Source organism: Palaemon carinicauda, chromosome 3, assembly GCF_036898095.1.
Source record: "Palaemon carinicauda isolate YSFRI2023 chromosome 3, ASM3689809v2, whole genome shotgun sequence".
NCBI classification, from domain to species: Eukaryota; Metazoa; Arthropoda; class Malacostraca; order Decapoda; family Palaemonidae; genus Palaemon; species Palaemon carinicauda.
This window is the reverse complement of record NC_090727.1, coordinates 174,365,131-174,378,486: the sequence shown is the minus strand read 5'-3', so window position 1 is coordinate 174,378,486 and position 13,356 is coordinate 174,365,131. Positions and strand designations below refer to the sequence as shown.

Genomic DNA, 13,356 nt, shown 5'->3' with positions numbered 1-13,356 from the left:
GGATGCGTGCTATCCAGAGACTAGGCTATTGGTGAAGAGAAAAATTATAATGATGATGGGAATTAAAATTATTATAATTCATAATTCATGCCTTGGTTTCGTCAGTAATTAAGACTGAGCAGTTTGCCCCTAATGTGTCATAGAGTACTCATGTAAGATATATAATATCTTAATTAGAGTGGAATGGGATTTTGAGCGATATTTTGCTTTTAAATTGGTCACAATTATATAAAAGTGTTGAACCTCTTTTGAATATGAATCTAGTCAACATAATTGATAGGCGTATCCCTCCTTGTTTGACAAACCCTGGTTCAATGATGATTGTAGACACATTTATTTGGAGAAGCAGGAGGCCTATCATCTTTTGAAAGGGTAACATATCAGATTTGACTTGGACTAACTACTGTATACTCAGCTTAGATATTTTGCCCTGAGAGTTATCCTTCAGGTGAAAAGAAATGAAATTTAACCATAAAAGAAATAATTTCTGGCATATCCCATGAACGTACGTGGTGGGCTACAGTTAAATCTGCACTTTTTGATGTCGACTTGACAGTTCCTCCTATACTTAACCCAGATGGTTCTTGTCACTCACAGCTGATGTGTTAGACAGTAAGCAGAGCAATGAGAAATCGATCTTCCTCATTCCTGTTTTTTTCTGAGGCTAAACTAAGTAGTTTAGTTTTCAGTTTCGTGAGATTGAAACATTGTTGATGAGCCTTGATGCTTAGAGGAATAGATCCAAATGGTATTTTCCTTTGATTATCATTTGTTGGCCAAGGCATTAGCCTCCCGTCGAGATACTACCGCTAGAGAGTTATTGGGTTCTTTGACTGGCCAGACAGTAATACATTGGATCCCTCTCTCTGATTACGGCTCCTTTCATCTTTGCCGACACATACACAGAATAGTCTGGCCTATTCTTTACACATTCTCCTCTGTCCTCATACACTTGACAACACTGAAATTACCAAACAATTATTCTTCTCTCAAGAGGTTAACTACTGCACTATAATTGTTCAGTGGCTATTTTCCTCTTGGTAAGGACACTCCAAAATCATTGTTCTCTAGTCTTGGGTAGTGCCTTAGCCTCTGTACCATGGCCTTTCACTGTCTTGGGTTAGAGTTCTCTTGCTGAAGGGTACACTCAGGCACGCTATTCTTTCTCTTCCTCTTGTTATTTTGAAGTTTTTATCCTCTTGTTATTTTGAAGTTTTTATAGCTTTTATATATGAAACATTTATTTTAATGTTAATGCTCTTTAACTTCTCTTTTAGTTTATTTTTTCTATATCCTTTCCTTACTGGTCTATTTTCCATTTTGGAGCCCTCGGGGTTATAGCATCCTGCTTTTCCAACTAGGGTTATAGCTTAGCAAGTAATAATAATAATAATAATAATAATAATAATAATAATAATAATAAGCTAAGACTGTGCCATTACATAAACTAATCTAACCTTCCATAATTTTTATTTCTTCATGGCTGACATAAGATTGACCCATATCCTAGACCAGACTAGTTTTTCGGTCCCGTGAGATTGAAACATTGTTGATGAACCTTTATGCTTATAGAGGAATAGATCCGAATGGTATTTTCCTTTGCTTGTTATAAAGACTGCTGGTATTTTAGCTCTTAAGTTGTCTGTTACTTTTTCTAGTTAGCAAGAAGAGATTCTTTTAACACTTGTTGGAGACTTGGTAATGCTACTTCATTAGGTAAATGAGTTTGTGGTAGCTCTATCCGTATCGATTACTGCCCAATTTTCCTAACTCCCTTATTATCTAAAGTTTTAGAATGCCCTATTTCAAAACGTTAAAATATGTATGCTGAAGGTAATAACCCGTTCTTTAGTTTTCAATTTGGCTTTTCAAAAGTCGTGGAACATGTGATACCATTCTTACAATTTTCAATGCTGTACAGAAATCCATTGATTGTAGTCTGGAAGTACGTATGATTGGCCTTGGTTTTATTGCTGCCTTTGATCGTGTCAATCTTGGGGTCCTTGTTTTCAAAATCAGATAGTTGGGAGTAGATTGGTCTTTTTTTAGCGTCATTATTAAATATTTGAATAATAGATTGCAAAGTGTTATTGTTGATGGGCATCGTAGTGAGTATAGGGATGTGATATTTGGTGTTTGTCAGGATAGTATTTTTGGCCTATTACTTTTCATGCTATATACATCCGTTAAGTGGTTTGGCTTAGAAAACAAGCTCGCTTCAATTCCATCTCCTGAGTATAGATCTGGAATTATTGAATCCCTTGATGGATAATAACTAAAATTGGTGCATGGTGCAATATATGAGACATAAGTTGAATCCTAATAAAACTCAAAGTATTATTGTAAGCAGGTCGAGGATAGTGGCTACTTAACATCCATATTTCAGCATTGAGAATATTTCTTTAACTTATACAGCTCCCTTAAAATTGTAGATGTCATTCTTGATTGGAAATTTAAATTTTAGAAACATAGGGTTTTCTTTAATTGCACAAAAAAATTCGCTTATTGAAAAGGGATTTAAGATTTTCGTGATCAATCTATTCTGAAGAAATGCTTCAAGTCTTTCATTCTTCCTTGTTTTGAGTATTGGTCTCCTCTCTGCTATTCAACTGAGGAATCTCATCTTAATTTGTTGGAAAAGAACTTGCAGTCCAGAAAATTTCTTATTTTTTATCTAGATATTGATTTCAGTCGCCATCGTGCAGTTAGTTCTCGCATGTTGCATACGATTTTTCATAATTCTGAGCATCATTTGCATTCAGATCTTCCCAGACTGTAACATCTTGCAGGTAGTACTAGGTATGGAGTTACAGTAATTTTACCTGCCTTGCTCCCTCCATCTTAAGGCTCGGCACTATAGAGTATTCTAGAAGTTCTATTCCAGCTATGACCAGAGTGTGGAATGCTCCTCCTAATGAGGCACTTTAATCAGTGGAACTTCAGAAGCTCAAACTTTCAGTGAATGTTTTTGTATCCTGAACTCGCTGACATAAGTCTCTCTATGTTTTGGTCAGTTATGTCACGACATGGATTATGTAAAATGTACAGCAATGTTTTATTCCATTGTTAATCAATTCAGCATAAAGAAATAGGAAAATATTAACAGCAGAAGGAAATAATAGCAAGCAAACCTAACAATAACTTTTATTAATAAATATGATATTTGCAATGTTTTACAAGATTCGCAAGATACTCACTATTTACCAGTTGATAATTTACACAAATAAAGTATAATAAAGGCCTATGGTTTATAAGTCTCTTATGATTTTGGAGACTCGGATGAAGACAGGAACGACGACTTCCGAAGGTTGGCAATAAAATTTCAGAATGCAGTTTGAATGTAAATGATGAATAATCATGAACTCAGCTTCTGATGATTTACGAGCTTTCAAAGTATCCTTCTTTTCTTCTAAAATTAGTAGCTTTGTAATTTAAATATGAATGCCATGTAACGGCAGGTGTCGCGAAGAAAATATCTTTGAAATGGTCTATGCAAGTCATTGCGGAATGCACACGTATCGTTCCTCTTTATAACTCCTGCGTCCCGTTTTCTTGGAAGGTCCGAAATGTCCAGGATGAACTATATTACGCCATAAGCAAAGCTGGAGATGTAGAACTAAATTTAATTACTAGAAGTTACTAGAAACTCTTGTTCTAGAATGCAGTGACATTTTCGAGTTACAAATCATTACAATGATTTTATCTTTACATTAACATTTGATATGTAAAGATAAACCTTTCCGATAGGTCTTATAATATAATATTGATAAATTTAATCTAAATATTACTCTCTTCATGGTTTATATAAGGCCAATATATTTCAACATTGTTAAAGATCTTAAAATATGTTTTATACTTGATGCCTTACTTCTCATATAGTTAATTTCCTTGTTTATTTTTCTCACAAAGGCTATTTTTTCCCTGTTGGAGCCCTTGGGCTTATTGCATCCTGCTATTCCAACTAGGGGTTTAGCCTAGCTAGTAACAACAACAACAACAACAATAACAATAACAATAATAATAATAATAATAATAATAATAATAATAATAATAATAATAATAATAATAATAATAACAATGGGCGAAGAAAAGCTTGTTCTTGGAATACTAAAGACAAACTGGTAATTTAGTAGTGACTATATATGACCGTGGCTACCCCCCCCCCCCACACACACATTGGTCTTGGGTAGTGCCATAGTCTCTGTACCATGGTCTGGCACTGTCTTGGGTTAACATTCTCTTGCTTGAGGGTACAATCAGCCACATTATTCTACTTCTTTCCTCTCCTGTTGGAGCCCTCGGGCTTATAGCATCCTGCTTTTCCAACTGAGACTGTAGCTTAGGTAGTTGTAATGATGATAAACTGGTATGAATTAATTATTTATACTTATTCGTCATGTTTAGTTTTTTCTTTATATAGAAAATTGAAACAGTTTTCTTATATAAAGATAACACATCTTTGGTGATTTAGGTATTATTTTTAGTTTACAGATCCTTGATATGTTTATGCTACTAAAATAGATCAGTCATAATACCTTTCCTTAGGATAAGATCATTATTTTGATTTGTGACTGGCAGGTATAGTACGTTTCGGATATTTATATATATGTTTGTAAGTAAAAAAAAAAAATACTTTTATCATCGTAAAAAGGACGGCATGCACTTTAAATCTGGTTTAAGGGTTGTGGTAGTCTATATTGAAGACTCGATCAAGCACGATAGTTTCTAGTAGTGTCTGCACCCTTACCATCCTTGTGAGTTAGGGATAGGAGGTGCGGGGTTGGAATTAATGACTTTTCTTTTTAGACGCTTTGCACAATTGTATTAATTTATTTAGCACAGTAAGCAATTTGAGACCAGGAGGACCGAGGCTTCTCATTCTTGAGCAAGTTTTCGAATATGGGCAAACATCAATATGCCTACTGTCTCGACGTCTTTTGAAATAGTACGATACAATGTAAAATGAAGTTCTGAAGAAGAAAATGGTTCCTGATTATAGTGAAAAAAATCAGCCTACCATGTAATGAGTGTGGATAGAGCTATTGTAAAATAAAGGTGTTCATGTATTTATATAGTTTAAACTACTTTGCTCTTATTTGTACTTGTTTTTGTATTCCTGGCCATACATTGGATTTTGTATAAGTCGTATTATTACATTATCATCTATTTGTCAAAGAAAAAAATCTTTAAGTGTAGGATTATCTTTCTAGTTTAGAGAAATATAAAAAATTCACCATAACCATGCATTAATTTTTCATAAGAATTACTTTGTACTGTATAAAATGGAAAATATAATTTTGTAACCAATACTGGCATTTAAAGTTAAAAACGAGTGGATATGATTACTGGGTTTACATTTTAACTTTATGAAAGTCGATGTTTAATGTATTAAACAAACGAAACATAATATGCTTGAAAATCACTAAAAGTATAAGAGCCTTTCAATCTTAAGTTATAATAGCTCTCAATAAAAAGACTTACAGCTTATAAATTTATAATATAAAAGAAAGAAATACTACTTTTAAAGTTATTTAATTACCTTTTTAAAGCTATAAAAATATTTATAAGCATCTATAGAACTAAATAAACCCTTTAATCTGGAAACCTATATTTAAGACATTACTTATTCTTACGCCTTTGTTGTTGACAGTCAGTTCATTGTGCGTTATTCGTCGACTTCTTGTCGGAAAGAAACTAAGCAAAGACTCCTGTTCATTTACTTCGTCAAAACAACTCCAGAACTTAATTTTCACAATGGCTGTATCGTTCGCAAGTGAATCCGATTACATGAGAGATCCAAGGAAACATCATTTCTCCTCATACGCAGATAATGGAGGGTAAGCTGTATTATTACTTAAGTTATTCATAGCTAAATGCTCCTATGTCACTTGACTATCATGCCCCATAAATATTCGGTAAAATTATAACATAGCATAATACCATAATTGTAGGCTATTAAAATGTGAGAAAAATTGGTAAATTCTAGAAATTATATTTGGGTCATAACTATAAAGGCTATATCGTTTCCCCAGTATGTTTTCCCCACCCAAAACCCCGAGTTCCCACTGGGGGTCCCCCATAATCGTAAGATATATATATATATATATATATATATATATATATATATATGTGTGTGTGTGTGTATGTGTATATATATATATATATATATATATATGTATGTATATATATATGTATATATATTTCTGAAACTATTCATTTGCGACGGGAACGAGTGCCATTTTCGAATAGAGCGTAATTTTTTCTATTAGAAAAAGTAGTTTTTTTTCGTAGGTTACCTTGCCCTGTAATACAGCACAATAATACCGGGGTTTTATTGTAGTGTATTACAGGGCAATGTAACCTAGGAAAATAACTACTTTTTCTTATAGAAAAAATTACGCTCTATTCGAAAATGGCACTCGTTCCCGTCGCAAATGAATAGTTTCAGAAATATATATACATTTATATCCTACGATAATGGGGGACCCATCATAACACCACACTCCAGTAATGCCGAAACTCGATCAACTATACCGAAAGAGATTTGTAAGCTTCTTAGAATTCTTTTTCGTGAAGCAGACCTGACTTTGGTGACGCCTGCCATATGGCTTACGAAATGTGCATTCATATTCTATATATATATATATACATATATATATATATATATATATATATATATATATATATATATATATATATATATATATACATATATGTATGTATGTATGTATGTGTATATATATATATATATATATATATATATATATATATATATATATATATATATATATATATATATATATATTTACGTATGTATGTATGCATGAGAGAGAGAGAGAGAGAGAGAGAGAGAGAGAGAGAGAGAGAGAGAGAGAGAGAGAGAGAGAGAGAGAGAGAGAGAGGAGAACGTACAACTTCAAACGCATAGTTATACCTTGGAATCAAAGATTTTAAGCTTTTGTCCGGAAACCTCTTTGATCATATACGAGTAATAGTGAACAAATGATAAAAATGAAAATATGTAAGTTTACAAGAGAAACCTAATTAAGTTGCCAAGAGAGAATCCATCCTAAAGAATAAGCTAATGGAAAGAATGATGTTATTCGATGTACATAGTGCAGCGAATAAGTAACGAACTAACACTCAAACCGAACCTTATTAGCCTTTATTTGTTTAGAATAGATTTGCAATGGGATAGAAATGAAAGGAGATGGATAACGATGAATTTCATAGCATGTACATAAACAAACGTCACACGGAACAGCCCTTACCCTTGAGAGGCAGCCTATAAGGTTAACATGCTTTCTGAAGTGTATTGCCATTTATATGTAGATATATATATATACACCCACACACATATATATACTGTATATATACATTCATACATATATATATATATATATATATATATATATATATATATATATATATATTTATATATATATGTATATATGCATATATATATATATATATATATATGCATATATACATATATATATATATATATATATATATATGCATATATATATGTATATATATGCATATATATATGTATATATGCATATATATGTTTATATATATATATATATATATATATTTATATATATGTATGTATGTATGTATGTATGTATATATGTATATGTATTTATATTCATATATATATATATATATATATATATATATATATATATATATATGTCGGCTGAGTTCCTGGTTAGGCTGGAGGAACGTAGAGAGTAGAGGTCCCCTTTTTTGTTTTTCTTGTTGTTGTCGGCTACCCCCCAAAATTGGGGGAAGTGCCTTTGGTATATGTATGTATGTATATATATATATATATATATATGTATATATATATATATATATATATATATATATATATATATATTTATATGTATATATATATATATTTATATGTATATATATATATATATATATATATATATATATATATATATATATATATATATATATACATATATATATATATATATATATATATATATATATATATATATATATATATATATATATATATATATATATAGACAGTCAAATAAACAGCGTGTGTGAGCACACATGCACAGAAGCCCGTAATAGCTTATATCGTTTTTAAGATATAATAGGCAGTTTAAAATAAAATTGAAACCGTTATATTCCTACGAAAAATCACTCAAAGATATACTTTAATTCTCAGGACTTGTACTAAGCCTGGGCTGGACGACGGATAATTAAACACGTATCTCATTACTTGTAAACCTGTGATGTTATAGAGGATAATATTTTATGGAGTCAAATTACGTTTCTCTCAGTGAAATTTTTATCAGTAATTAACTGTATGCAAACCTAAGCCCTTGTATATTTCATATATTTTTCTTTCTGTAATTACGTCTATGTGGAGGTGTGCTTTTACTTCAAAGTATACTATTCAGTCCTGTGTTATGGTCTCTCACAATGTCAGATTTAATGACGGTAATAGGGAGACTGTACACTAAGAGGATTGGAGCTGTCGAAAAGAGGCTTTATTCGTGTGTGCTGGAAGAAATTGCAACTTTTATATATACCGTTTACGCACAGGGAGAGAGAGAGAGAGAGAGAGAGAGAGAGAGAGAGAGAGAGAGAGAGAGAGAGAGAGAGAGAGAGAGATAGAGAGAGAGAGAGAGAGAGAGAGAGAGAGAGAGAGAGAATATGTATTCATAGGTTTATGCTAATAGATATGAACGTTAGAGAATGTCTATGTATAAAAGCTAGAACGTGTGGTATATTAAGTACGTGTTAATATGTGTTGACTAATGTATGCAACTGTCTATAGACAGACATTCATTAGAAAAAAATATCAAGTTAAATGTAGGTAAGGTACATATATCCATTTAGGCCTATCCATAAATAGAGTATGCGTGTAAATGACTATTTCTTATAGTCTTGACGCTAATAGCGAACAAAGCACATTGAAGGACATGTGCAAATTACCACAATGACGTAAATATCACATCGTGTGTGATAATGTTCCTGGAACAGCAAAAGCATTATGGAAAATAAAACATAGTGGATATATAAGTGGGGTTGACGCAATCCTTTAGGGAGCATCCTTCATATTTGATTTTCCGAGTGGCAGCATCCATCGTTTGCTGCACAATGGCCAACTCGAGGAAGGTTATTTCTTTACCTTCTCCGCAATATTCCTTCTTTTCGCTTTGCACAGCAACAATATCCTCAGGTCGGCAGAAACGCTAACGGGACTTTGGAGGTAGTGCCCCTTTCATAAGCGGACTGCTTCTTTTTGTTGTTATTTATACTAACATTACTTGATTGTTATTAATATCACTATTGTTAATATTGTTATTAATATAGATGTTTTTGTAGGACGAGCTGAAAATTATTGGTAAAAGAATATAAGTTGGGTATATATGTACACATAACACATACAAATATACATTATTTATATATATATATATATATATATATATATATATATATATATATATATGTATATATATATATATATATATATATATATATATATATATTTATATGTATACAGTATATATGTATATATATTTATATATATACATATATTTATATGTATATATATATATATATACAGTATATATATATATATATATGAATGTTTTTATATATGCATATGCTTGTGTGTATGATTATACATACTTTTATATTTCTTATATATACTCACAATATGTATGTTTTGTTATGTTATATATATATATATATATATATATATATATATATATATATATATATATATATATGTATATGTATGTATGTATGTATATATATGCATATATATATATATAAATATATATATGTATATATATATATATATATATGCACGGTATGTATGTATATATTTATAATACGTAAAATATCATCAATAAATTGGAAGTCGGCTAGCGTATGATCTGGTTGAAAGATAAGGGTTTTCGAAAAACCATTCGATTATAATAATTTAATGAAGGTACCCGATCTCCCACCATTGGGTGATCCGGCCAATTATAACGGAATGAGCAGGTAAGCCATCAGTGACACTAATGACATTTATTCACTGAACTGGTGAATGTGTATGGTAATATAATTACATTTTGGATGTTGAGAATTCCTTATCCAATGAGCTATGGGTATCAGATTAATTGGTAAATATTAGTATGTTTAAAAAAGAATATACACACACACATATATATATATATATAATATATATATATATATATATATACATAATTATAATTATAATTATATATGTGTATGTAGATATACATATGGATATATTTTTGTTTATATGTACTTATATATTTGTCTGAATTCCATATATCTATTTATCCTAATCTCACGTTATCTGTGAGACAATAAGTAATCTTCACAATGCAAGAGTTTGGAACTGGTGCTTCCTCTCTGGGATTGTCTTGCAGCTTTTGCTTCTTTTATCTTGAAATTGCTCTTTTTTTTTTTACGGATATTCATATATGTCAATGGTAGCTGTAGTCTAGCTGATTACCGCCCAATTTCAATAACTCACATTTTATCTAAAGTTTTTAAATACCTTTTGGCAAAATGTCTAAATAAGTTTACTGAAGGTAGTCATGTTTTCCTTAGTTTGCAATTTGGTTTTCTTAAAGGCTTTGGAGCATGTGATGCCTTTCTTTCACTATCCAGTGCTGTACAGAAATCCCTTAATTGTGTTCAGGTTGGTCGTATGTTGACCTTGATTTTATTGCTGCTTTTAATCGTGTTAATCATGAAGCCCTTGTTTTCAAAATCAAACAGTTTCTTATCATCGTTATGGAATTTTTAAGTAATAGATTGTAAAGAATTATTGTTTATGGGCACCATAGTCAGTATAGGAATTTGATATCTGGTGTTCCTGAAGGTATTATTCTTGGCCCATTACTTTTCACGCTACAGTATATACACATGACATGTGGTTTGGCCTAGAAAACAAGATCATTGCATATGTAAATGATGCTTCTCTCTTTGCTTCAATTCCATTTTCTGAAAGTAGTTCTGGGATTTCTGAATCAATTTATAGAGATCCAGCTAAAATTAGTGCATGGCGCAGATTATGGAGAATGAAGTTGAACCCTAACAAAACTCAAAGTATGATTGTACAGTAAGTAGGTCGATGACGGTGGTTCTCCAACATCCAGATCTCAGTATTGATAATATTTCTTTATTTCTATACAATTCTTTTAAAATTTTAGGGGTGATTTTTTGTAACAAAATTACTTTTGAGAAACGCATTCGGTTTGTTATTAATCTCTTGTACTGTTGTTTAGTTAGTTATTTATGTATATTGCATCAGAATTTTCATGACTCTGATCATCCTTTGCTTTTAGATCTTCCCGGACAGTACCTTCCTGTTCTTAATACTTGGTATAGGTTTGCTGAAATTAGTCATCTGTTCCCTAGTATGCAATTTGGCTGTCTTAAAGGCCTTGGAGCATGTGATGCCCTTCTTACAATTTCCAATGCTGTACAGAAATCCCTTGATTGTGGTCAGGAAGTTTGTATGGTTCGCCTTGATTTTAGCTACCTTTGCCTGTGTTAATCATGAGGCCCTTGTTTTCATACTCAAACTGTTGGGTGTGGATGGGTCTTTTCTTAGCATCATAATTGAATTTTTAAGTAATAGATTGCAAAGAGTTGTTGCTGATGGACACCATAGTGAGTATAGGAAAGGGATATTTGGAGTTCGTTTGGGTAGTGTTCTTGTACCATTACTTTTCATGCAGTATACACATGACATATTGTTTGGCCTTGAAGACAAGCTCGTTGCATATGGAGGTGATGCTACTCTCTCTAGATCAGTTCCATCTCATGAATCTGGGGTTGCGGAATCCCTTAATTGAGATCTAGTTAAAATTATTGATTGGTGCAAATTATGGGGTATGAAGTTGAATCCTAACAAAACTCAAAGTATGATTATAAGTAAGTTAAGGACAGTGGGTCCTCAACATCCGGAGCTCAGAATTGATAATGTTTTTTTTTCTTTCTTTTTTCTATGTATGCTTAAAATTTTAGGTGTGAATTTTGACAGCAAATTTACTCATGAGAAACACATCAGGTCTCTCTTCCTCAATTGCACAAAAAATTGGATTATTGAGAAAATATTGTAAATTTTTTTGCGAGCAATCTATTCTAAAGAAATTTTTTAATTCTTTCTTTCTACCTTGTCGGACAGTTGAATCGGTAGAACTTCAAAAGTTCAAACGTTCAGAAAATATTTTTATGTCGAACAGACTGGCATAAGTTTCTTTATAAAGTTTATATTTGAAAGATCTGTTATTGTTCCTGAAAAAACTCATTTTAATTTTTCATTACTTCTCATATAACTTCTTTATTTCCTTATTTCCTCACTGAGTTCTATTTTTCCTTGTTGGAGCCCTTGGGCTGATAACATCCTGCATTTCCCACTAGGGTTGTAGCTTAGCTAGTAATAGTAATAATATTATGCAGTACATTCTAACAGTCCAGCCCTCTCTATCAGAGGCCTCAATATTACACAGTATTCCAGATGTTTTATTCCAGCTATGACCAGGTTGTTGGATGATATTCCTAATCTAGCAGTTGAATTGATGGAACTTTCAAAGTTCAAACTTACAGCGAATGGTTTTATGATGAAGAGGTTGACATAATGCCAGGCTGACACTTGCACAACTTTTGGTCAAGGATTTGTCGTGGCAAGTCGTGCCACTTTGGGGCACGAACTGGGAGGCTCCTGCACTGTTCACGGTTAGTTCATGCATAGTTCATGATCAGTTCACGACGAATTCACGAATAGTTCACGAATGCGTACCCATCAGTGTCCACATTGACACAAACTGGTACGACGAGTTCACGCATTGTTTGCGCACTTCCTGCATTGGCATGACGAGTTTGTGCAATTCGGACGGTGTTGTGCCGACTTGGCCTCGCCATATAAAAACGGGGCCTCTCCAACCCCTGGTCATTTTTGGAATGGCTTTGGAAGAGACAACATGCTTAATGTCAGAGACACAATCATTGCAGAGAGAAGATGCCTATACCTGGCAGCTGTCTAGCCATTGTTGAAGAGCAGCAGAAAAGGTTGGCAGAGGCAGAAGAGCAAGAAAAGGCAACCCCACCTCGAAGAAAGACACAAAGGAAATTGTGGGTCAGGAAATGGTTAACCAGAAGGCACGAGTTTGGACAGTATGACAGTCTACTGACTGAACTCCACAAGGAAGATCAAAGGAGCCAGAAAAATTACCTTGGAATCACAGCTGACTTGTTCCAAGAGATGGTTGAGAAGTTAACCCCTTGCCTCCAGAAGCAATCCACCTTCATGAGGAAACCGCTTGAAGTTGGACTCAAGCTGGCTGCCACCCT

At 32.5% G+C, this 13,356-nt stretch overlaps 2 protein-coding genes across 2 annotated transcripts in view; both read right to left on the bottom strand.

Moving 5' to 3' along the window:
* The window catches only part of LOC137638879 (uncharacterized), a 24,623-nt gene extending 11,309 nt beyond the window's left edge, over positions 1–13,314 (bottom strand). Inside the window, exons 1-3 of the mRNA XM_068371286.1 lie at positions 13,238–13,314; positions 12,806–12,970; positions 11,363–11,480 (exon numbers count right to left, since the gene is read on the bottom strand). Coding sequence (XP_068227387.1) covers positions 11,363–11,480; positions 12,806–12,970; positions 13,238–13,314 — 360 coding nt within the window. The remainder of the gene's footprint in view (positions 1–11,362; positions 11,481–12,805; positions 12,971–13,237) is intronic.
* The window catches only part of LOC137638787 (uncharacterized protein DDB_G0286299-like), a 281,890-nt gene that overhangs the window by 198,624 nt on the left and 69,910 nt on the right, over positions 1–13,356 (bottom strand). The window lies entirely within an intron of this gene.